The 25,296-nt window shown below is 39.3% G+C and overlaps 1 protein-coding gene across 3 annotated transcripts; it reads left to right on the forward strand.

The window, feature by feature from the left end:
- Nucleotides 1-16,114: 16,114 nt before the first annotated feature.
- ADAM20 (ADAM metallopeptidase domain 20) lies at nucleotides 16,115-21,477 on the forward strand. Of its 3 annotated transcripts, XM_032345090.1 has the most exons (3): nucleotides 16,115-16,299; nucleotides 16,522-16,610; nucleotides 18,964-21,477. In XM_032345090.1, the coding sequence occupies exon 3, from the start codon at nucleotides 19,111-19,113 to the stop codon at nucleotides 21,307-21,309; it is 2,199 nt and encodes a 732-aa protein (XP_032200981.1). In that variant the 5' UTR covers nucleotides 16,115-16,299; nucleotides 16,522-16,610; nucleotides 18,964-19,110; the 3' UTR covers nucleotides 21,310-21,477. The 3 variants fall into 3 exon arrangements, with proteins under 3 accessions (XP_032200981.1, XP_032200980.1, XP_032200982.1); XM_032345089.1 differs by lacking the exon at nucleotides 16,522-16,610; XM_032345091.1 differs by lacking the exon at nucleotides 16,522-16,610 and having other exon boundaries at nucleotides 16,115-16,289.
- The last annotated feature ends 3,819 nt before the right edge of the window (nucleotides 21,478-25,296 follow it).

The following is a 25,296-nucleotide window of genomic DNA, read 5'->3' on the forward strand; positions in this document are numbered from 1 at the left end:
CTTCACCTTTGGTTTAAAAGATTTCTTCTATGCTTTCTTCTAGAAGTTTTATAGGTTTTGTTTTACAGGTTAGTCTATGATCCATTTTGGATTACCTTTTTTGGTGCAAAGTATTGAATGAAGTTCTTCTTCTGTTTTCCATTTAGTTCTGCACCATTTGTTAAAAAGACTCCTTTTTTCAGTGCTTTGCCTTTGTACCTTTGTCAAAAATCACTTGTCCATATTTGTGTGGGTCTATTTCTATTCTCTGTGTCCTGTTCTGTTGATCTGTCTGTCATTACACAAATACTCCACTATCTTGAGTGTTGTTCTTTTTTTTTTTTAATAAAGATTTTTATTTATTTATTTGACAGACAGATCACATGTAGGCAGAGAGGCAGGCAGAGAGAGAGGAGGAAGCAGGCTCCCCGCTGAGCAGAGAGCCCGATGCGGGGCTCAATCCCAGGACCCTGGGATCATGACCTGAGCCGAAGGCAGAGGCTTTAACCCACTGAGCCACCCAGGTGCCCCGAGTGTTGTTCTTTTATAATAAGTTTTGAAATCAGGTAGTGGTAGTCCTCCAGCTTTTTCTTCTTTTTCAAAGTTAGTTTGGCTATTTTAGGTCCTTGACATTTTAATGTAAATTTTAGAAGAAGTATGTCAAATTCTGCAAGAAAAATGTTGGATTGTTTGACCATTTGGGAGAAAATTGACATCTTTAGTCATGTTAATGATTCAGGTCAGTGAATAAGGTCTCTCTACTTATTTAGAGTATTGTTCATTTCTCTTAGTGTTATTTTGTATTTTTTAGTTATAGATCTTTCACAACTTTTGCCAGAATTATTGCTAAGTACTAAATATGTGCTGTTGCTGTGTAATAATGTATTTTAATAAATATATTAATATATTTTATATATTAATTAAATACATTAATATATTAATGTATTTTAATAAATACATTAAAGCACTTCCAATTGCTCATTGTTTGTATATAAAATAAAATGGTTGTATATTCATTCATTCAAATGCTTGTATCCTTTGAGCATGCAAAGCTAATTTATTAGTTCTAGTAGCTGCTTTTTTGGCAAATTCCATCAGATTTCTACATAAAGATCTAGAAGTGTCATCTATCAAAAAAAAAAAGATAGTTTTAGATCTTCCTTTCTAACCTAGATACCATGTATTTCTCTTCTTTACCTACCTGATTGTACTGGCCAGAATCTTTAGTCGTGTAGTGTTGAATAGAAGTAGTAAGAATAGAATTTCTTTTCTTGTTCCTGATCTTGGGGTGAGGAAAGATTCTTTGTATTTTACCATTAAAAGCTACCATTAGCTGTAGATTTTTTTCCATAGATTTCCTTATCATGTTGAAAAGTTCCTTCTCTTTTGGTGGGGTCTTTGCCTGGTTTGGGGATCAGGGTAATGCTGGCTTCATAAAAAGAGTCAGGAAGTTTTCCTTATGCTTCAATTTTTTGAAACAGCTTCAGAAGAATAGGTATTATTTCTTCTTTGAAAGTTTGGTAGAATTCCCCAGGGAATCCATCAGGTCCTGGGCCCTTGTTTTGGGGAGGTTTTTGATCACTGCTTCAATCTTGTTACTAGATATTGGTCTATTCTGTCTGTCAATTTCTTCCTGATTCAGTTTTGGAATTTTATAGGTTTCCAGGAATACATCCATTTCATCTAGGTTGCTTAACTTACTGGCATATAGCTATTGATAATTTCTGATGACTATTTCTATTTCTTTGATGTTAGTCATGATCTCTCCCTTTTCATTCACAATTTTATTAATTTGGGTCTTATCTCTTTTCTTTTGGATTAGTTTGGCCAGTGGTTTATCAATCTTATTGATTCTTTCAAAAAAACCAGCTTCTAATTTCATTGATGCATTCTACTGTATCTCTAGTTTCTATCTCATTGATCTCTGCTCTAATCTTGATTATTTCCCTTCTTGTGTGTGGAGTTTGCTTAATTTTTTGTTGATTCTCCAGTTCTTTAAGGTATAAAGACAGCTGGTGTATTCTGGATTTTTCAGTTTTTTTAAAACTTTTTGGATGGCTATGTATTTCCCCCTTAGGACCGCCTTTGCCTTATCCTATAGGTTTTGGACCAAAGTGTCTTCATTCTTACTGATTTCCATGAATTGTTTAAGTTCTTCTTTAATTTCCTGGTTAATTCAAGCATTCTTAAGCAAGGTTGTCTTTAGCTTCCAGGTGTTTGAATTCCTTCCAAACTTTTTCTTGTGGTCGAGCTCCAGTTTCAAAGCATTGTAATCAGAGAATATGCAGGGAATAATCTCAATCTTTTGGTATTAGTTGAGCCCTGATTTGTGACCCAGTATGTGGTCTATTCTGGAGAAGGTTCCATGTTTACTAGAGAAGAATGAGTATTCTGTTGTTTTAGGGTGGAATGTTGTGTATATATCTATGAGGTCCATCTGGTCTAATGTGTCATTCAATGTTCTTGTTTCTTTATTGATTTTCTGCTTGGATGATCTGTCTATTACTGAGAGTGGCATATTAAGATCCCCTACTATTAATGTATTCATATCACTATGACTCTTTATCTTGATTAACAGTTTTCTTATTTAATTGGCTACTCCCATATTGGGGACATAAATATTTACAATTGTTAGATCTTCTTGGTGGATAGACCCTTTAAGAATGATGTAGTATCCTTCTGTATCTCTGACTACAGTCTTTAGTTTAAAATCTAATTTATCTGATATGAGAATCACTACCCCAGTCTTCTTTTGAGGCCCATTGTCATGAAAGATGCTTCTCCATCCCTTCACTTTCAGTCTGGATGTATCCTTAGGTTCATTCTCTTACACCATACACAGAGATAATTTTTAAAAAAGATTTTATTTATTTATTTGACATAGAGAGATCACAAGTAGATGGTAAGGCAGTCAGAGAGAGAGAGCGAGCGGGAAGCAGGCTCCCTGCTGAGCAGAGAGCCCGATGCGGGACTCGATCCCAGGACCCTGAGATCATGAGCTGAAGGCAGCGACTTAACCCACTGAGCCACCCGGGCACCCCCACAGAGATAAATTTAGGATAAGTTTAAACTTAGGATACACAAACTTAAGATACATAAACTTAGGATACACAAAGAAAAACCAAGGATGTATCCTTAGGTTCATTCTCTTACACCATACACAAAGATAAACTTAGAGTCTTAGGGTCTCTTGTAGACAACATATGAATGGGTCCTGTCATTTTATCCAATCTGCAACCCTGTGCCATTTTATGGGCACATTTAGGCCATTCACATTGAGAGTGATTATTGAGAGATATGTTTTTATTGACATTGTGTTACCTGTGAAGTCTTTATTTCTATAGATTGTCTCCATAAATTTCTTCATTTATTGTCTTCATAAATTTCTGATATTCTTGGGTTTTTTCCTCTTTTATAGAACCACCCTTAATATTTCTTGTAGTGCCAGCTTGGTGGTCACATACTCTTTTAAACCTTGCCAGTCTTGGAAGCTCTTTATCTCTCCATCCATTTTGAATGTCAGTATTGCTGGATAAAGTATTCTTGGTTGCATGTTCTTCTCATTTAGTGCCCTGAATACATCTTGCCATCCCCTTCTGGCTTGCCAGGTGTCTGTGGACAGATCTGACATTATTCTTATGGGCTTTCCTCTGTATGTAAAGAATCTCTTCCCCCTAGCTGCTTTCAAGAGCTCCTGTCTAAAATTATGATTCATCATTTTCACAATCAGGTGTCCTGAGGTCTTTCTGGATTCTATGATCTTGAGGGGAGACCTTTCTGCCTCTAGGACACAAATGCTGGTTCCATTCACCAGACTGGGAAAATTTTCATGGAGAATTTCAGACCAATATCCCTGATGAATATGGATGCTAAGATTCTCAACAAGAACCTAGGTAATAGGATCCAACTGTATGTTAAAAAGATTATCCACCATGACCAGGTGGGATTGATCCCTGGGTTGCAAGGATGGTTCAACATTTGCAAATCAATGTGATAGAACAAATCTATAAGGGAAGAGAGAAGAACCACATGGTCCTCTCAACTGATGCAGAAAAAGCATTTGACAAAATCCAGCATCCATTCCTGATTGAAACGCTTCAAAGTATAGGGATGGAGGAAACATTCCTTAACTTCATAAAATCTATCTATGAAAATCCCACAGCGAATATCATCCTCAATGGGAAAATGCTGACAGCCTTCCCTTTGCGATGAGGAACACAACAAGGATGCTCACTTTCACCACTCTTGTTCAACATAGTATTAGAACTCCTAGCAACAGTAATCAGACAAGAAAGAGAAATAAAAGGTATTCAAATTGGCAGTGAAGAAGTCAAACTCTCTCTCTTCACAGATAACATGATACTATGTATGGAAAACCCCAAAGACTCCACCCCCAAACTATAGAACTCATACAGCAATTCAGTAGTGTGGCAGGATACAAAATCAATGTACAGAAATCAGTGGCTTTCTTATACACTAATAATGAAAATACAGAAAGGGAAATTAGAGAGTTGATTCCATTTACTATAGCACCAAGAACCATAAGATACCTGGGAATAAACCTAACCAAAGAGGTAAAGGATCTGTACTCGAGGAACTACAGAACACTCATGGAAGAAATTGAAAAAGACACAAAAAGATGGAAAACCATTCCATGCTCTTGGATCGGAAGAATAAACATTGATAAAACATCTATACTGCCTGGAGCAATCTATACTTTCAATACCATTCTGATCAAAATTCCACTGGCATTTTCCAAAGAGCTGGAGCAAACAATCCTAAAATTTGTGTGGAACCAGAAGAGACCCCGAATTGCTAAGGAAATGTTGAAAAAGAAAAACAAAACTGGGGGCATCACGTTGCCCAATTTCAAGCTTTATTACAAAGCTGTGATCACCAAGACAGCATGGTACTGGTATAAGAACAGACACATAGACCAGTGCAACAGAGTAAAGAGCCCAGATATGGACCCTCAACTCTATGGTCAAATAATCTTCGACAAATCAGGAAAAAATACACATTGGAATAAAGACAGTCTCTTCAATAAATGGTGCTGGGAAAATTAGACAACTATGTGTAGAAGAATGAAACTTGACCATTCTCTTACACCATACACAAAGATAAACTCAAAGTTGATAAAAGACCTCAACTTGGGGCAGGAATCCATCAGAATCCTAGAGGAGAGCATAGGCAGTAACCTCTTTGACATCGGCCACAGCAACTTCTTTCAAGATATGTCTCCAAAGGCAAAGGAAACAAAAGCAAAGATGAACTTTTGGGACTTCATCAAGATAAAAATCTTCTGCACAGCAAAGGAAACAGTCAACAAAACAAATAGGCAATCCAAAGAATGGAGAAGATATTCACAAATGACAATACAAACAAAGGGCTGATATCTGGGATCTATAAAGAACTCCTCAAACTCAACACACAAAAAACAGATAATCATGTCAAAAAATGGGCAGAAGACATGAACAGATACTTCCCCAATGAAGACATACAAATGGCTATCAGACACATAAAAAATGTTCATCATCCCTAGCCATCAGGGAGATTCAAATTAAAACCACATTGAGATCTCACCTTACACCAGTTAGAATGGCCAAAATTAACAAGACAGGAAGCAACATGTGTTGAAGGGGATATGGAGAAAGGGGAACCCTCTTCCACTGTTGGTGGGAATGCAAGTTGGTGCATCCACTTTGGAGAACAGTGTGGAGATTCCTCAAGAAATTAAAAACAGAACTTCCCTATGACCCTGCCATTGCACTCCTGGGTATTTGCCCCAAAGATACAGATGTCGTGAAAAGAAGGGCCATCTGTACCCCAATGTTTATAGCAGCAATGGCCACGGTCGCCAAACTGTGGAAAGAACTAAGATGCTCTTCAACAGACGAATGTATAAGGAAGGTGTGGTCCATATACACTATGGAGTATTATGCCTCCACCAGAAAGGATGAATACCCAACTTTTGTATCAACACGGATGGGACTGGAAGAGATTATGCTGAGTGAAATAAGTCAAGCAGAGAGAGTCAATTATCATATGGTTTCACTTATTTGTGGAGCATAAGAAATAACACAGAGGACATGGGGAGAGGGAGAGGAGAAGGTAGTTGGGGGAAATTGGAGGGGGATATGAACCATAAGAGATTGTGGGCTCAGAAAAACAATCTGAGGGTTTGGGAGGGGCACTGAGTGGGAGGTTGGATGAGCCTGGTGGTGGGTATTATGGAGGGCATGTATTTCATGGAGCAGTGGGTGTAGTGCATAAACAATGAGTTCTGGAATACTGAAAAGAAATTTTAAAAATAAATAAAAATTAAAAAAAAAGAAAAGTTCCTTCTATTGCCAGTTTTCTGAGGGTTATTAGGAATGGATGTTGGATTTTGTCAGGTGACTTTTCCTGATCTTTTGATGTGATCATATGATGTTTCGTTTTTGGTTTGTTAACATGAAACTTACATTGATTGAATTTCAAACCAAACCTGTACTCATAGGAAAAACTTCATTTGGTCGTGATATATATTATACTTGAATTCAATTGCTAAACTTTTGTTAGGATTTTGCCATGTATGTTCATGAGGGACATGGGTCTGAAATTTTTTTCTAGTAATGTTTTTATCTAGTTTTCATGTCAGAGTAATGTTGGCTATGAAGAACAACTTGGGACATATTCCCTCCTCTTAAGCTTTCTTGGAGAGTTTGCATAGGATTATCTTTTCTTCCTCATGCTTTTGGTAGTATTCAGAAGTGAAATCAGTGTGTCCCTTGAGTTTTCTTTATGGGAAAGTTTTAAATTATAAATTGAATTTCTTTAAAAGATACAGGGCTATTTAGTCTATTTAATTTCTTCTTGCATAAACTCTGATAGTTTGTGTCTTTCAAGGACTGTGCCCATTTCATCCCTAAGTTGTTTAATTTATAGACATAAAGTTGTTTGGGGCTCCTGGGAGACTTTGTTGAGCTTAGGACTCTTGATTTTGGCTCAGATCATGATCTCAAGGTCATGGGATCGAGCCCCTGTCATGCTCTACACTTGGTGGGGAATCTGCCCGAGATTCTCTCTCCCTCACCCTCTACCCTTTCCTGCCCCCTCTCTCTCTAAAATAATAAATAATTTTTTTAAAACAGACGTAAACTTATTTATAATAACCACTTCTTGTCCTTTCAGTAACTATAGAATCTGTGGCATTGCCCCTCAAACATTCTTCATATTTGTCATTTTGGTCTTTTTTTTCCCCCTGATCAGTATGATGGGAGGTGGATGAATACCATTGCTTTTCTCAAAAAGTCAGCTTTTGTTTTCCCCTAATTTTTTTGTTTGTTTTCTGTTTCATTGATTTAGATTCCAATCTTTATTATTTTCTTTTTTTTAAATTTATTTTTTTATTTTAAGCATAACAGTATTCATTATTTTTGCACCATACCCAGTGCTCCATGCAATCCGTGCCCTCTATAATACCCACCACCTGGTACCCCCACCTCCCACCCCCCACCCCTTCAAAACCCTCAGATTGTTTTTCAGAGTCCATAGTCTCTCATGGTTCACCTCCCCTTCCAATTTCCCCCAACTCCCTTCTCCTCTCTAACTCCCCATGTCCTCCATGCTATTTGTTATGCTCCACAAATAAGTGAAACCATATGATAATTGACTCTCTCTGCTTGACTTATTTCACTCAGCATAATCTCTTCCAGTCCCGTCCATGTTGCTACAAAAGTTGGGTATTTGGTCCTTTCTGATGGAGGCATAATACCCCATAGTGTATATGGACCACATCTTCCTTATCCATTCGTCCGTTGAAGAGCATCTTGGTTCTTTCCACAGTTTGGCGACCGTGGCCATTGCTGCTATAAACATTGGGGTACAGATGGCCCTTCTTTTCACGACATCTGTATCTTTGGGGTAAATACCCAGGAGTGCAATGGCAGGGTCATAGGGAAGTTCTGTTTTTAATTTCTTGAGGAATCTCCACACTGTTCTCCAAAGTGGCTGCACCAACTTGCATTCCCACCAACAGTGGAAGAGGGTTCCCCTTTCTCCACATCCTTTCCAACACATGTTTCCTGTCCTGCTAATTTTGGCCATTCTAACTGGTATAGATATCTCAATGTGGTTTTAATTCGAATCTCCCTGATGGCTAGTGATGATGAACATTTTTTCATGTGTCTGATAGCCATTTGTATGTCATCATTGGAGAAGTGTCTGTCCATATCTTCTGCCCATTTTTTTTGATATGATTGTCTATTTTGTGTGTGTTGAGTTTGAGGAGTTCATTATAGATCCTGGATATCAACCTTTTGTCTGTACTGTCATTTGCAAATATCTTCTCCCATTTTGTGGGTTGCCTCTTTGTTTTTTTGACTGTTTCCTTTGCTGTGCAGAAGCTTTTGATTTTGATGAAGTCCCGAAAGTTTATTTTTGCTTTTGTTTCCTTTGCCTTTGGAGACATATCTTGAAAGAAGTTGCTGTGGCTGATATTGAAGAGATTACTGCCTATGTTCTCCTCTAGGATTCTGATGGATTCCTGTCTCACATTGAGGTCTTTTATCCATTTTGAGTTTATCTTTGTGTACGGTGTAAGAGAATGGTCGGGTTTCATTCTTCTACATATCTGCCCAGTTTTCCCAGCACCATTTATTGAAGAGACTGTCTTTTTTCCACTGTATATTTTTTCCTGTTTTGTCGAAGATTATTTGACCATAGAGTTGAGGGTCCATATCTGGGCTGTCTGCTCTGTTCCACTGGTCTATGTGTCTGTTTTTATGCCAGTACCATGCTGTCTTGGTGATCACAGCTTTGTAGTAAAGCTTGAAATCAGGTAACGTGATGCCCCCCATTTTATTTTTGTTTTTCAACATGTCCTTAGCGATTCGGGGTCTCTTCTGATTCCATACAAATTTTTGGATTATTTGCTCCAGTTCTTTGAAGAATACTGGTGGAATTTTGATCGGAACGGCATTAAAATTATAGATTGCTCTAGGCAGTATAGACATTTTAACAATGTTTATTCTTCCGATCCAAGAGCATGGAATGGTCTTCCATCTTTTTGTGTCTTCTTCAATTTCTTTCATGGGTGTTCTGTAGTTCCTTGAATACAGATCCTTTACCTCTTTGGTTAGGTTTATTCCCAGGTATCTTATGGTTCTTGGTGCTATAGTAAATGGAATCGATTCTCTAATTTCCCTTTCTGTATTTTCATTATTAGTGTATAAGAAAGCCACTGATTTCTGTACATTGACTTTGTATCCTGCCACGTTGCTGAACTGTTGTATGAGTTCTAGTTGTTTGGGGGTGGAGTCTTTTGGGTTTTCCATATAAAGAATCATGTCATCTGTGAAGAGAGAGAGTTTGACTTCTTCATTACCAATTTGGATACCTTTTATTTCTCTTTGTTGTCTGATTGCTGTTGCTAGGACTTCCAATACTATGTTGAACAAGAGTGGTGAGAGTGGGCATCTTTGTCGTGTTCCTGATCTCAACGGGAAGGACGCAAGCTTTTTCCATTGAGGATGATATTTGCTGTGGGTCTTTCATAGATAGATTTTATGAAGTTCAGGAATGTTCCCTCTATCCCTATACTTTGAAGCGTTTTAATCAGGAACGGATGCTGGATTTTGTCAAATGCTTTTTCTGCATCAATTGAGAAGACCATATGGTTCTTCTCTCTTCTCTTATTAATTTGTTCTATCACATTGATTGTTTCGCGAATGTTGAACCATCCTTGTAGCCCAGGGATGAATCCCACCTGGTCATAGTGGATAATCTTTTTAATGTGCTGTTGGATCCTGTTTGCTAGGATCTTGTTGAGAATCTTAGCATCCATATTCATCAGTGATATTGGTCTGAAATTCTCCTTTTTGGTAGGGTCTTTGCCTGGATTGGGGATCAGGGTAATGCTGGCTTCATAGAAAGAGTCAGGAAGTTTTCCTTCTGCTTCAATTTTTTGAAACAGCTTCAGGAGAATAGGTGTTATTTCTTCTTTGAAAGTTTGGTAGCATTCCCCAGGGAATCCATCAGGTCCTGGGCTCTTGTTTTTTGGGAGGTTTTTGATCACCGCTTCAATCTTGTTACTAGATATTGGAAAATTCAGGTTGTCAATTTCTTCCTGATTCAATTTTGGGAGTTTATATCTTTATTATTTTCTGTCATCTGTTTACCTTCGGTTTGACTTTTTTTTTTTAATCAGGTGGAAATTGACTTGTTTTTAAATTGAGATATAATTGACATATAGCATTGCATTAGTTGTAAGTGTACAACATAATGAACTGATATATACATGTATCGTAAAATGATTACTACAATAAGTTTCATTAATATCCTTCATAACACATAGCTGGAAATTTTTTTCTGGTGATGATAACTTTTAAGATATACCCTTTTAGTAACTTTCAAATGTACAACACAGTATTGTTAACTACAGATACTATGCTGTACATTACATCCCCAGGACTATTTTATCTTATAATTGGAATTTGTACCTTTTGATCCTCTTTAGCCATTTCACCCACCCCCACCCCTTGCCTCTGGCAACTGCCAGTCTGTTCTCTGTATCAATGAGTTTCTTTTAGTTCCACATATAAGTGAGATCATACTATATGTATCTTTTTCTGTCTGACTTACCCCAGAATAAATCTCACTTGATAATGGTGTATTAACCTTTTAATGTGCTGTTGAATTCAATTTGCTAATATTTTGTTGAGGACTTTTCTGTCTTATGTTCATCAGAGATATTGGCCTGTAATTTTCTTTTTTTGTAGTGTCCTTGTTTGGTTTTGGAACTAGGTAATGCTGGCCTTTTATGATGAATTTGGAAGTTCTCCTTCCTCTTGTGTTTTTGGGAAACCTTGAAAAGGATTGGTATTCTTCAAATGAATGGTAGAATTCACCAGTCAAGCCATCTGATCCTGGGCTTTTCTTTGGGAGGTTTTGATTCCTGATTCAATCTTCTTACTAGTAACTGGTGTGTTCAAATTTTCTATTTCTTCACGATTCAGTGTTGGCAGGCTGTGTATTTCTAGAAATTTATCCATTTCTTCTAGATTGTCCAATTTGTTGGCATGTAATTGTTCATAGTAGTCTCTTAAGATCCTTTGTATTTCTGTGGTATCAGTTGTAATTCTCCTCTTTCATTTCCAGTTTTACTTATTTGAGTCCTCCTTTATTTTCTTGGTGAGTCTAGCTTAAAGTTTGTCTATTTATATTTTCAAAAAACCAGCTCTTCTTTACATTGATTTTTTCTGTTGCCTTTTTAGTTTGTGTTTTGCTTATTTCTTCTCTAATCTTCTTTATTTTATTACTTCTGCTAACTTTGGGCTTAGTTTTTTTGTTTTTGTTGTTTCTAGTTCCTTGAGGTAGAAAGTATAGTTTTTAAAGATTTTCCTCATTCTTTTTTTCTTTTTTTAAGTAGGTGCAGGGCTTGAACTCACGAACCTTTGATCAAGACCTGAGCTGAGATCAAGAGTTCAATGCTAAACAAATAAGTTACCCAGGCACCTCAAGATTTTTCTTGTTTCTTCATGCAGGCATTTTTGTTGATATGACCCTTCCTCTTAGAACTGCTTTTGTTGCATCCCATATGTTTTGGCATGTTTTATTTCCATTTTCATTTGCTTCAAGATATTTTTTAATTTCTCTTGATTTTTTCTTTGACCCATTGGTTGTTCAGTAGCATGTTGTTTCATCTCCACAGATTTGTGATTTTTCCACTTTTCTTCTTGTAATTTATTTCTGCTTTCATACAGCTGTGGAAAAGGAAAAAGATGCTTGATATGCATTAAATCTTAAATTAATTAAAATTACTGATTTTGTGCCTACCATATGATTTATCCTGGAGAATGTTACATGTGCTCTGAGAAGAATGTGTATTTTTGTAAATTTTGGAGGAATGTTCTGTTACTGTCTGTTAAACTCTTCTGGTCTAATGGGTAGTTTAAGCCCAGTGTTGCTTTACTGATTTTCTGTCTTAGTGATCTATCCATTGATGGGAGTGGGGTATTGAAGTACTCCACTATTACTGTATTGCTCTGTGTCTCCTTTTCTTTCTTTTTAAAAATTATGTTATGTTAGTCACCATACAGCACATTATTAATTTTTGATGTAGTGTTCCATGATTCATTATTTGCATGTAACACCCAGTGCTCATTACAATACGTGCCCTCCTTAATACCCATCACTGGGCTAACCCATACATCTCCCCCCTCTGAAACCCTCAATTTGTTTCCTGGAGTCCATAGTCTCTCATGGTTCATCTCCTCCTCTTATTCCTACCCACTTTTAGTTTTCCCTTCCTTTGCCTAATGTCCTCCATGCTATTCCTTAGCTTCCACATATGATGGTGTGAAACCATATGATAGTGTAATCACTATCATATGAAACTATATGATAATTGTCTTTCTCTGTTTGACCTATTTCACTTAGCATAATACCCTCTAGTCCCATCCAAGTTGATGCAATTGGTGAGTATTCATCCTTTCTGATGACTAATATTCCATTGTATATATGGACCACATCTTCTTTATCCATTCATCTGTTGAAGGTCTTCTTGGCTCCTTCCACAGTTTGGCTATTGTGGACATTGCTACTATGAACATTGGGGTGCTTGTGCCCCTTTTTTTCACTACATCTGTATCTTTGGGGTAAATACCCAGTAGTGTAATTGCTGCTCTATTTCCTCTTTTTGAGGAACTGCTATACTGTTTTCCAGAGTGGCTGCACCAGCTTGGTTTCCCACCAACAGGCTGAGAGGGTTCTTCTTTCTCCACAACATTGCCAACATTTGTTTTTTCCTGCGTTGTTAATTTTTGCCATTCTAACTGGTGTAAGGTGGTATCTCATTGTGGTTTTGATTTGAATTTCCCTGATGGTTAATGATGTTGAACATTTTTTCATGTGTCTGTTAGCCATTTGTTTGTCTTCTTTGGAGAAGTGTCTGTTCATGTCTTCTGCCTATTTTCTGACTGGATTATTTGTTTTTTCGGGTATTGAGTTTGAAAAGTTCTTTATAGATCTTGGACACTAGCCCTTTATCTGTAGAGTCATTTGCAAATATATGCTCCAATTCCTTGGGTTGTATCTGTCTCTCTTCACAGATGACATGATACTTTATGTGAAAAACCCAAAAGACTTCACCCCCAAACTATTAGAACTCATATAGTAATTCAGTAATATGGTAGGATACAAAATCAATGCACAGAAATCAGTTGCTTTTCTATACACTAACAATGTATCTTTAGAAAGAGAAATTAGGGAATGGAATCCACTTACAATGGCACCCAAAACCATAAGATACCTTGGAATAAACCTAACCAAAGAGGTAAATGATCTATACTATAGAACTACAGAACACTTACGAAAGAAATTGAAGAAGACACAAAAGATGGAAAAACATCTCATGCTCATGGATTGGAAGAATAAAAATTGTTAAAATGTCTATGCTGCTCAGAGCAATCTATACTTTCAACACCATCCTGATCAAAATACCAATAGCACTTTTCAAAGTGCTGGAACAAATAATCCTAAAACTTGCATGGAAACAGAAAGGACCCCATATCACCAGGGTTATGTTGAAAAAGAAAAACAAAACTGGGGGTATCACACCCGATTTCAAGCTATATTACAAAGCTGTGATCACCAAGACTGCATGGTACTGGCACAAAAACAGACACATAGATCAATGGAACAGAATAGAGTCTCCAAATATGGATCTTCAACTCTATGGTCAACTAATCTTTGACGAATCAGGAAAAAATATCCAGTGGAAAAAAGACAGTCTCTTCAATAAATGATGCTGGGAAAATTGGACAGCTATATACAGAAGAATGAAACTTGACCATTCCCTTACACCATACACAAAAATAAACTCAAAATGGATGAAAGACCTCAGTGTGAGACACGTATCCATGTTTGTATTCTTTGGATAAATACCTAGAAGTGCAATTCCTGGGTTATAGAACAGCCCTATTTTTAACTTATGAGGAACCTCCATACTGTTTTCCTGAGTGGCTGTACCAGTTTGCATTCCCACCAACAGTGTAAGAGGTTCCTCTTTCACTGTTTCCTTGAATCATGGTTATTTTAATCTTCTACTCCAAAACTCTGTCATATCTGAGTCTTGTTCTAATTCTTGCTTTGTCTTTTCAGACTGTGTTTTTTTTCCTCATTCACCTTAATGTTTAATAGTTCTCAATGTTAAGAAATGTTGCTTTATATTTATCTCAAATCTTTCATATTAAAGATAACTCATTTTCTCTTGTTTCACCCTCTGGAGACAAAGGACAATTAGGTCATACATTTGAAGACAATTTTTCAGTTGCCCCATAGTCTCTTGTTCTCTAACTTCTTCTCAATTTCATTAATTTTCTTTTTTTTTAAGATTTTATTTTATTTGACAAACAGAGATCACAAGTAGGCAGAGAGGCAGGCAGAGAGAGAGGGCAAAGTGCTCCCTGCTGAGCAGAGAGCCTGATCCAGGGCTTGATCCCAGGATCCTGATACCATGATCTGAGCTGAAGGCAGAGGCTTTAACCCACTGAGCCACCCAGGTGCCCCTTCTTTAATCTTCTTTAAAAATCTTATTTCCAATTCCCTTGGTGGCTTTTCTAAGGATGCCCTTCACTCTCTCTTCATCCAGCTTTAAATGTGGAACCTAGAACCAGATAAATTCCTCTAGTAAGTGCTGAGTACAGTGGAAAGCTTCCTTTCCAGTGATCAGGTTGTTTTGCATATTAAAGTTTTTTTCAACATTTGCCATTATGGTCACACTCCAGAAGCCCTCAGTTTGTTTCCTAGAGTTGAGTCTCTCATGATTTGTCTTACCCTGTGATCCTCTGTGCTTTTTCTTATATTTCACATATGAGTGAAACCATATGATAATTGTCTTTTTCTGATTGACTTATTTCACTCAACATAAGTCTGTTTTGTCCTGCCTTTTAGCATGCTTTGTAATTTTTTTTGGTTTTTAAATAATTTTTATTGTGTTATGTTACTCACCATAAAAAATTTATCATTAGTTTTTGATGTGGTGTTCCAAGATTCAATTTTATGTCACTGTGTTTCTTTTTAATTTTCAGCATAACAGTATTTATTATTTTTGCACCATACCTAGTACTCCATGCAATCCGTGCCCTCTATCTAGGCTTTGTAAGTAAGTTCCTCTGAGAGGAGCAGGGTCAATCTAAGTTTACTGCATGGGGTCAATCTAAGTTTACTGCATAAACACAAAATGACTCCCTCTGGCCAACCAGGCCCTTACATTAAATATATCTTTATCTCTGTAACTACTTTATCTTTTCTGTTCTTAATATCTTTTGTTCCACCCCCTCTTTTACCAATATAAGTTAGTAAAATATCATTATTTTGGAGTAGAAGTTCCTTCCTCTCAATTCAGAATTTGTTTGTTTGTTTCTTTGGAGCATGTTGAATTAGATTCTTATTTGCATCTAGAGCCAATAAAAGATGGTAGAACTATTTCTTGAGGAGACTAGGTATCTTCCTTACAAGGTAACTTTCCCAGAAGAGATAATTAGGGGGTCTCTAGCTTGAGGTGAGTAGGCTTTTCAGACATAAGTCTGGCTTCTCCCCTGGGTAAAGGAGACTCAGGGATTTGGGAGGATTGAGATACTCAGAATCCGTTAAGTCATACCTAGAATTTTTCTTTGCAAGTGTCAAGGTTTTTTTCCTTCTCAGTCAATGTCCTAACTTTCCCACTAGAATCTTGGCAAATCTATGTAGTCAACATACACTGTGATTCTGTAACTCCACAATTAAAATTTGTTTTTGTTTTTTGTTTTTTGTTTCTTGGTGTGTGTGTGTGTGTGTGTGTGTGTGTGTGTGTGTGTGTGTGTGTTTGGTAAGAGTGACTCTGTGGCTAAAACAAATGAGGGATTCTTTTAGGTCTACCATTATCAGCTCTCCGAGCTGTGAGTTTAGAGCCTTGACCTTCACCGTGCAAGTTCTCTGGTAGAACAGTCCTCGGGGTACTTAACTGTCATCATCACCCTTGGTCCTCCACACATTTGCTTCAATAATGCACTTCATCATAATAAACACTGAGTGTTAATTTAATTCATTGTGATGCCACTGCATGCCTATTCCCCATTGGGCAGGAGTTTAGCAGTGTGTAAAGCAATGGACCTGCCCATACCAGTCTTGGAGTCCCATTTTGTCTGTCTCTCTTGACAGCACTCTTGGTACTAAATCCTGTATCTTTCAAGGTCTAGTCCAGAAAAGAAACCCACCAAGAGTAGTTAATATACAGAAATCCTTGAAAAGGTTTTAGAGGACCAAAAAGATGAAAAGAGAACACTGAGGTACATGGAGGTATGAGATGTGAGAAAAAGCCCTACTCCTAAGATTGGGGGTGGGGGGAAGGGAAGAGGTTGGGGTTATCTAACTAGATACTTTCATAATGGGCCTCATAGATCTGGACTGTAGAAGACAGAGCACTTCTCAGGCATGTTGGTGACAGGAAATCAGAAAAGGGATTCTGTAGAGCTAAAAGCTGTACTTCTTGTAAGGAGCACCATGGTATTTGTTCCTCAGGAACTTGGAAGAAGCTCCTCCAAAATTGTGACTCAGATCTCAGAGAGACAAGCGCTACACACATGAAGCTTGTATCGGGGTTCTTTGTGGTATGCCTGGAACATCTGAAAAAGGGACATTGGGTAGCTGGGTGGGTTTCCCAAGGTACTGGAGAATGGCTCTGGACATCAGGTACTCAGACTTCTGAGGAGGGCACACTGTTCATCAGGCACTCTACCTTTGTTGGGGCTTGGTGGGACTCGTTTCTGGGAATGTGCTAACCAACTCTCACAACCAGAGCAAGGCACCAGAGCTGGGATTCATAGAAAGTAACAGCTGGCAAATAGGCAATTACAAGTCCCTTGTCCTTATTTTATTTTATTATTTTGTTTTTTTTGCCTTTTATTCTCTCTTTTGTGTCCTTGTGGATAAAACTTAAGGAACCCAAATAACATTGGAAATATAATGTGCAGATTCCCATCTCCAGCTTCATAGACAAACTATAAATTTTAGTTTTGGAGTTTAGGAAATGATTGATAATCAGCATAAGAAGTACCAGTAGAATGCTGCTAGAGCTTCTATGGTGATAGGTAATCTCAGGTTCCACTGATCTGTGGGAAGCTCTCTGACATGTAGTACCATTGTACCCTGACATTTAATATTGTTTCAGTTAGTTGTGGTTCCCTAAACTGATTTTGTGACCCTGTTTGATTTATGACCCAAGTTTGAGAAACAGTGAAATGGAGGCTGTGACGGAGCAAGAGAGGAGACTCTGCAAGATAGGGGCTTCGAGAAATCTAAAATAGCTGCTGGAAATAGAAGAGCTAAGGATTCATACAGAGGAAACTCTCACACTGCTTGAAGTGCTGGTCATGGTAGGAAGGAAGGGCTTTGGAGAGATGGCAGTTTGCATAATTCATGGTCAGGCACTGTTCCTTCAGGGCTTTCTTTCGAGCCACCCCATGATGACAGATTGCATGTCTCAAAGATTCTCAGCAATGAATTTATCTATTATTACCACATTATATTTCTGACAAAGCTTATTACAGGTTTTTTTTCTCTTTATAATGCTTTAATAGTCATCTTTCAAATCACACGCTCTCATTTTAATATTCCCAGATTTGTAGCTTGCACCAAGGATCTCATGAAGAGAGAAATGGAGAGGAAATTGAGTAATTAAGATTTTAACTCCACCAGAGATACTTTCCCTAAGAGGATTTATCTAGTATTCTTGGCTTCCAGTAGCCAACCATTAGTTCTAAAAAGAAGTATCCAGACATATACAGGTGTTCTCAACATTACGACACTGAAGATCTGTCTGACACACGGCACTACGGATCCCATTTGTGTCCTTATGTAGAATACTCATGTCACCAGTGTGCCTTCAGATGTGTCTCTAACTTTGTTTTAATTTTTGCCTTCAAATATTAAACAAATCATTGATACTTTTAACTGAAAGTCAGTGAATAAGCAAAATTAACTTTTACCTGAGCTAAAATTTATGTCTTCAACAGGAATGGCGTAAGTCCCCTTGAACTGTGGCTTTTGAACATTTTAATGAACCGACCCTCATCAATTCTGCCATCTCTAGAGAATTCAACTAACTCACCAGCCATGAAAAAATATAGACTAGTATGCATATTTACACATCTAAGATGAGTCTCTTATGATTGAAAATGGTGCAGCTGGGCTGGGTGGGGAGTAGGCTGCTGCCTGCATGCTGTGCTTGGGGGCAGGTGGGCTATTTGCCTTCCCCCAAATAGCAGCCCTTCCCCTGTTTTCCCATCAGTATGACTGCCTTTCTTTGGATGTCCAGAGTTGTTCTACAGATAAGAATGTGTTATAAAATACAAATTTGGCTTGTTTGGAAGGGGTCTCCCCAAATTAACAAGTCCCTTAAGTAAGGCTTACTTTAACTCCTAACCTCAGATAGCATGGGGCCTGGATAGGATTCCGCACAGGAAAGGGTCAGAAAAGGGGAGGTGGAATAAACTGAATAAAGGGGCAAAAAAATGGTGGGTTTTGGGTGAGTTGTCCACATGCTTGGTGAAGACAGCAGGGTACTGTTAAACTTTTGGGAGGAAGAGAAATTTGGGAGTCAGATGTCAGTCTTTTTAATATGGAAAAATGTCATGCCAATTTACATATTTAGAAAACAGTATGTAATAAATTTTTTTGTATTCATCAACTAGTTTCAACCATTATCCATCTATGACTAACCTCTTTCATCTCTTCCTCTGGAAATCTGTGCTTCCCCACCCCCTGCCTATATATATGTGTGTATGTGTGTGTGTGTGTGTAAATATATATGTATATTTATATGACAGTCTCAGGCATTTTATTAATTCCAGCCACATTCCAATTGAAGAACCACTTTTAGCTCACCTTCTTGTCATTCTCCTACTCTCCCTACCCCACCAACTCCACCCTAGCTTTTTTAAAATTTTCACTTTCATACTGCAGCTCTGATGGCCCACCTCTTCCAGGACACAGATCCATAAAAGTCAGCTCTGCACACTAAGCATCTCAGAGGGAGGAGCCGGACCAGCAGTGCTTCACACCCTGCCCTCTTCTGCCCCGGAAAGATGGCTCCATAATGACAGCTCCATAATGGCAGTGGGTGAGGCCCTGGTGTACATCAGAGTCACTCTTCTGCTACTCTGGGGAGGAGTGCCTCTGTTCATTTCTGGCCACCCTCAGGCGAGGACCTCCCAGCCCTTGTCCCCAGAATTGGTGATCCCCTTGAAGGTGACCGGCAGGGGCAGAGGTATAAAAGGTCCAGGCTGGCTCTCCTACAGCCTGCAGTTTGGGGGCCAGAGATACATTGTCCACATGAGGGTCAAGAAGCTCTTGGTTTCCAAACACTTCCCAGTATTCACCTACACAGACCAGCATGCCCTCCTCCAGGAACAGCCTTTTGTTCCTGATGACTGCTACTATCATGGTTATGTGGAAGGAATCCCTGAGTCCCTGGTTGCCCTCAGTACCTGTTCTGGAGGTTTTCGAGGAATGCTACAGATTAATGACCTTGCTTATGAAATTAAGCCAATGAGGCTATCTGCCACATTTGAACACCTGGTGTATAAGATGGACAGTAATGATACACAGTTCCCACCTATGAGATGTGGGTTAACAGAAGAGGAAGTAGCACGCCATTTGCAGTTGAGGGCATCATCTAATTCTACTCTGATGCAAAGTTCTTACACAGGCTGGTGGACCCACTTGCGGTTTCTTGAGCTGGTAGTAGTTGTGGATCATCTTCTATTCCTTTACTACAGAAGTAACGTGACAGTAGTACAGCGTGAAGTATTTGATATTGTCAATATAATAGGTACCTTTTATTACCCTTTGGAGGTTGATGTAATTTTGACCGGGATTGAAATCTGGACCAGAAGAAACCTAGTTGTCACCAATAACCTTGATCAGCTTGTGGAAGACTTTTCTATTTGGAAGTATTTCAATCTTGATGCCCGACTACACTACGATACTGCCCATCTTTTCATAAAAAAATATTTTGGCATAAAGCTTGGAGTTGCCTACGTCGGAGGAATATGCCTCCGTCCTTTTAACAGTGGAGTTGATGTTTTTTTAGGAAATAGTCTGTATTATTTTGCACTTACTGTGACCCATGAACTTGGTCATAATCTGGGAATGTATCATGATACTGAAGAATGCGTGTGTGGGCTTCAATGGTGCATCATGTATCCCAGCCAGAAGTTGACAACTCGGTTCAGCAATTGTAGTTATGCCCAGTATTGGGACAATACTCTCACTCATGGATTATGTATTCAGTCACCTCCATATCCCGGGAATATCTTTAGGGTACAGTACTGTGGGAACCTGGTGATCGAAGAAGAAGAAGAGTGTGATTGTGGGACCGTACGCCAGTGTGTAAATGATCCCTGCTGTCTGTTAAACTGCACTCTGAAGCCTGGAGCTACTTGTACTTTTGGAATTTGTTGCAAAGACTGCAAGTTCATGCCATCAGGGACTTTGTGCAGACATCAGATCAGTGAATGTGACCTTCCAGAGTGGTGCAATGGGACATTCCATCAATGCCCAGAAGATGTATATTTGCAGGACGGGATTCCCTGTGGCGACGATGCCTACTGCTATAACGGGAGATGTAATAACCATGACAACCAGTGCAGAGAGATTTTTGGCAAAGATGCAAGGGGTGCATCTCAGAGTTGCTACAAAGAAATCAACACTCAAGGAAATCGATTTGGTCACTGTGGTATCACAGACCTAATATACGTAAAATGTGAGGCCCCTGATATTCTTTGTGGAAGAGTGCAGTGTGAAAACGTGCGAGTGATTCCTAACCTGGTACAACATTCTACAGTGCATCAGCTTCACTTCAACGACACGACTTGCTGGGGCACTGATTATCACTTAGGGATGTCCATACCTGATATTGGCCAAGTGAAAGATGGCACAGTGTGTGGTCCAGAAAAGATATGCATCCGCAAGAAGTGTGTCAACATGACCCATCCATCACGAGACTGTCAGACCAATGAGACGTGCCACATGCATGGGGTCTGCAATAATAAAGACCATTGCCACTGCCACCTTGGATGGGCGCCTCCCTACTGCAAGCACGCAGGCCATGGAGGCAGTCTTGACAGCGGGCCACCTCCTGGGAAGCACATGGTATTGCCAGAAGCAAAGGCAAAGTTGGGTTACCTGTCATCATTGTGGCTTATCCCTTTTACTGCTTTCGTTTTATTTTGCTTTCTTGTACTTTGTAAGGAAGAAAAAAAGAGAGTGGGGGAAAGAAGAGGAACGCTAAGTCCCCTGCCTCATTAAACAAATCCCTAGTTGTTTTAATGGTAATGAAACATTAGGGCATGTCTGTCTGACTGTTTAAGGAAAAATTTAAGGATTCTTCATATCAGGATCATAAGCATTAAGACCACACCAAGGGATTTCTAGCTTGTACTTTCTTACTCTTCATTGTTATAAGCCATATTAAAACTTCATTTTTTCCCCCTGGAGTTTGTCTCTTTATTTTCTGGGCAAAGTACAGCAGAGAGATTTTTTTTCCCTAAAGCTGATATCTATTGGTTCTAAAGCTCCTCCCACCTTTGTAATCCAGGATGTGCTGCTGCTGACCCCATTTCTGTTTTCCTGTTCTCTTCAGGGTAACTGTGCTTAAAGGGGGCAAGAGAAGTAACCTAGCATGATGGATGAGGGGAGAAGGGAGTTTACTTTCCTGTGCTCTAAAAGTAACTCTCACTGTCATTTTGGCTGGGGCCATGCACCCTCGTAGCCATGGTTGGATTTGGACTCCAATCCTGTTGGCCTTTTAGAAGCCCCTTCATTCTACCTGAGAAGTACCAGCACTGATCGGTCACTGACACTCTCGGAGGTCTCGCTTATAGCTCTGAGGTTAACAGGTCCCTCCTGAGTTCTGTCCAGCAGCTGGTCACTTGTGCTTCTTATAAGTCTTGGTCTCTGCCCTTCTTTCCTGTGTTCCCCTTGCCCTAGGGCTATCAAGTGCTTCCAGTAGTTATTTCATTGTGATAGTGTGAGTTCTCCAGAAGCAGACACTGAGTTAGAGTTTAAAGTATAAGATTTTGGTAGGGACCAACCACTGTGAAAAGGTGAGGAAGTCAGTTGTGTAGGTAAGAAATGGTACTGCATTGCAGCCTTGCCCAACCTAGCAGAGAGCTCTGGAATGAATATTGCCTGAAAGATTTGTCTTGAATTGGGCCAAAATGGCCTGGTCTTCACGCTTTCCCTTGCCCCTTCTCTGTATCTGGTGTGCCCTGGGAATGGCACATGGTTGGCCACACTTCTCTGTAACTAAGGCTATCTCAAAGAGCTGACATCTGGAGGCTCTCTGCTGATTCTAATCCTTAGAGCTGCTCAGCAAACTTGCCTTGAAGAAGAATCAAAGTGACCTATTTGGATATTCCACAGTCTAGTCTTTGCACTGCTCTGATCCACTTTTCCATTTTTGTTCTGGGAACGGCTTATCCAGGATTCTAAAAAGCATCTCTGCCTGTAGGGTACCTTATAAGAGGGAAGTTAGTGAGCTGAAGCACAGTTCCTACTACTGTGTTTAGCATTGGGGCTGAAATTGATACTTATTTTCTCTCTTATCCATTGTAGTATCCCTCATCTTTAGATAGCATTCTGCTGACTTTGCATGATAACCCTGTGACATTACTCAGGTCCTTGTCTCCAATGCACTTGAGTGTTTAGTCACAATTCTCAGGCTGGGATTGCTGAATCTATCTATTTACAGTCCAAATGGGGCTAGCGAATACCAAGAAACACTGAAGGAGATCCACACATATTCCCTGCATCTCCATGATATAAAAGCAGCCCTACCTCTTCTCAATGATTAGACTCAGTTATACCTGCCAGGACTGTGACACCTCTTCTTGCTATTGATGAAGGGACATACGAACCCAAAATGTCCAGCTGACATCTTTAGCTTATAATTCCATAGGGAGTCTAGCTCTGTCCCCTGGTGAAAATGTGACCCCTTGGGGGCCAGAACCTGCAGAGTTGAAGGGGACAGGAAGCACAGACCACCCCAGTGGGTCATAGGGAATAATGGTATGTGATGGTACTCTGGCTTCCAGTCCTTGTTCCCAGAGTCAAGAAAAAATCTCTGGTTCAGTGCATACAATCCATCCCAGAATGGTATCTGTATTAGGGTTCCCCAGAGAAACAGAACCAAGAAGATATAGCATTTACATATTTACCCCTTCCCCAGAAGAATATGTAAATCCCTAATTTTTTTACTATTCTTGATATCCTATAATTCTTACTCTTCTTGATATCCTATAACTTAAATAATGTGATGCGAAATTAACAATACCCAAATACTATGATACAAATTCAATTATCCTATGCCACATGATTAGGGAATAAAGAGGAAAATGGAAAGAAGACAATACGAAATGTGAATACAAATGTATTAATAATGAAATAGAGAGGAAGTAGCCATGATACTTGCAGCTCTTGTATCTATCTATAGCTTGTATTGTAGCTGGTGTCTGTAACCATCTACTACTATCCACTCTATTCCCTTTGCCTTCAGCAAGTACGTCATCTGATCATAGTTCTTTATCTGGTGGTGTGACCCAAAACCTCCTTCCTAAAGCTTCTGGGCCATCAGTAGTCCTGTCTGTGTTGGGTTGTTACAGTTTTCCACTCACCTTAGTCAGAGAACATGGTAGTACAGAGAGACACACTAAGGGATCGCCTACATTCCAGACACTCTACTCTACCTTTTTACTCTGCCTTCCTTGCTGTGAAGCAGTAGTTCAGTTTCCCTTTAGTGATCAGGATCAATCACCCCAGCCATCATAGTAACTCTTTCAATTATCATTTCAGAGGTATGAGGAGGTGTGTGAGTTCAGAGGTGTGAGGAGCCCAAAGTGGCCAGGTGGCAATATTAGCTTCCAGTCAATGGAATCGTTGTTTGTCTCTTGGCAGAAGTATTCCTTCCTCTGGGACTAAGACCTCTAAGGCAGCAAATCTTGAAGTCATGGGAACAGGAAGCAAAAATTTTGCTAGTGCATCATTAGGGTTAGTAGTGAGTGATGCCACTCCCATTTCCACCTCTTGATTCCTGGATCCATGAATCTTATCTGTGGGAAAAACAGCATCATGTATTGGACACCAATTCTGGGCATGTACAGCCTTCTTGAGGGCCTTTGCCCAGCCCTGCAAGGTATTGCTACCTAGCTGGCACTGTAACAGTCTTGAGAAGGCTGCTCCCCCATTCTATTAAGACAGCAGCTTCAAAATGGTGGGGAGCATGAGAACACTAGTGAATTCCATGACCACACTTCTTTTGCTGTGCAGTGAGTTCCTTGATCAGAAGCAGTGCTGTGTGGACTACAGTGATGGTGAATAAGGAATTCTGTAAGTACCTGGATGGCAGGAGTTGCTGTGTAGAAGGAAGGGAAATCTGTATCCACATTGTCTACTCCAGTAAGGATAAAATGTTGCCCCTTCCATGACGGAAACAGTCCAATGTAATGAATCACCTTCTAACATGAAGATAGTTGGCTGATTACCCCAGAGAATGGTGTCATCCTGATGATTTGGTGTTGGTCTCTGCCACTGCACACAGGGAAATTAGTGGTAGCTGTAGCCTGGTCATCCTTGGTGAGTAGAAGTCCGTGTTGCTGAGCCCAAGTGTAACTGCCACCCTCTAACCATAGCTACTTTGTTGACGAACTCTTTGGGTCATGATTGGTGGTTGGGGAAAGAGGCTGACTGGCATCTACAGAATGGGTCATTTTATCCACTTTTTTAAAAATTTAAATTCAATTTATTTAACATATACTGTATTATTAGTTTCAGAGATAATTACATATAATACCCAGTGTTCATTACATCAAGTGCCCTCCTTAGTGTCCATTGCCCAATTACTCCATGCCCCACCCACCTCCTCTCCAGCAACCCTCAGTTTGTTTCCAAGAGTTAGGAGCCTCTTATGGTTTGCCTCCTTCTCAGTTTTTGTCTTATTTTATTTTTCGTTCCCTTCCCCTATGTTCATCTGTTCTGTTTCTTAAATTCCACATCTGAGTGAAATCATATGGTATTTGTCTTTCTGTGACTGACTCATTTCACTTAGCTTAACACCCTCTAGTTCCATCCACATCATTGCAAATGGCAAGATTTCATTCTTTCTGATGGCTTAGTAATATTCAGTTGTACATATTCTATCTGCTTATTAAAATCCTCTTCTGAGGTAACCTTTTGGCTACCTTGGAGCATTCACATGGGACACAAATATGTTCATGTTTCCTTCAGAGAGGTCTATCC

Source organism: Mustela erminea, chromosome 5, assembly GCF_009829155.1.
Source record: "Mustela erminea isolate mMusErm1 chromosome 5, mMusErm1.Pri, whole genome shotgun sequence".
NCBI classification, from domain to species: Eukaryota; Metazoa; Chordata; class Mammalia; order Carnivora; family Mustelidae; genus Mustela; species Mustela erminea.

Coding starts and splice junctions, on each gene's coding strand:
- ADAM20 (XM_032345090.1), top strand. CDS start 19,111: ATGGCAGTGGGTGAGGCCCTGGTGTACATCAGAGTCACTCTTCTGCTA.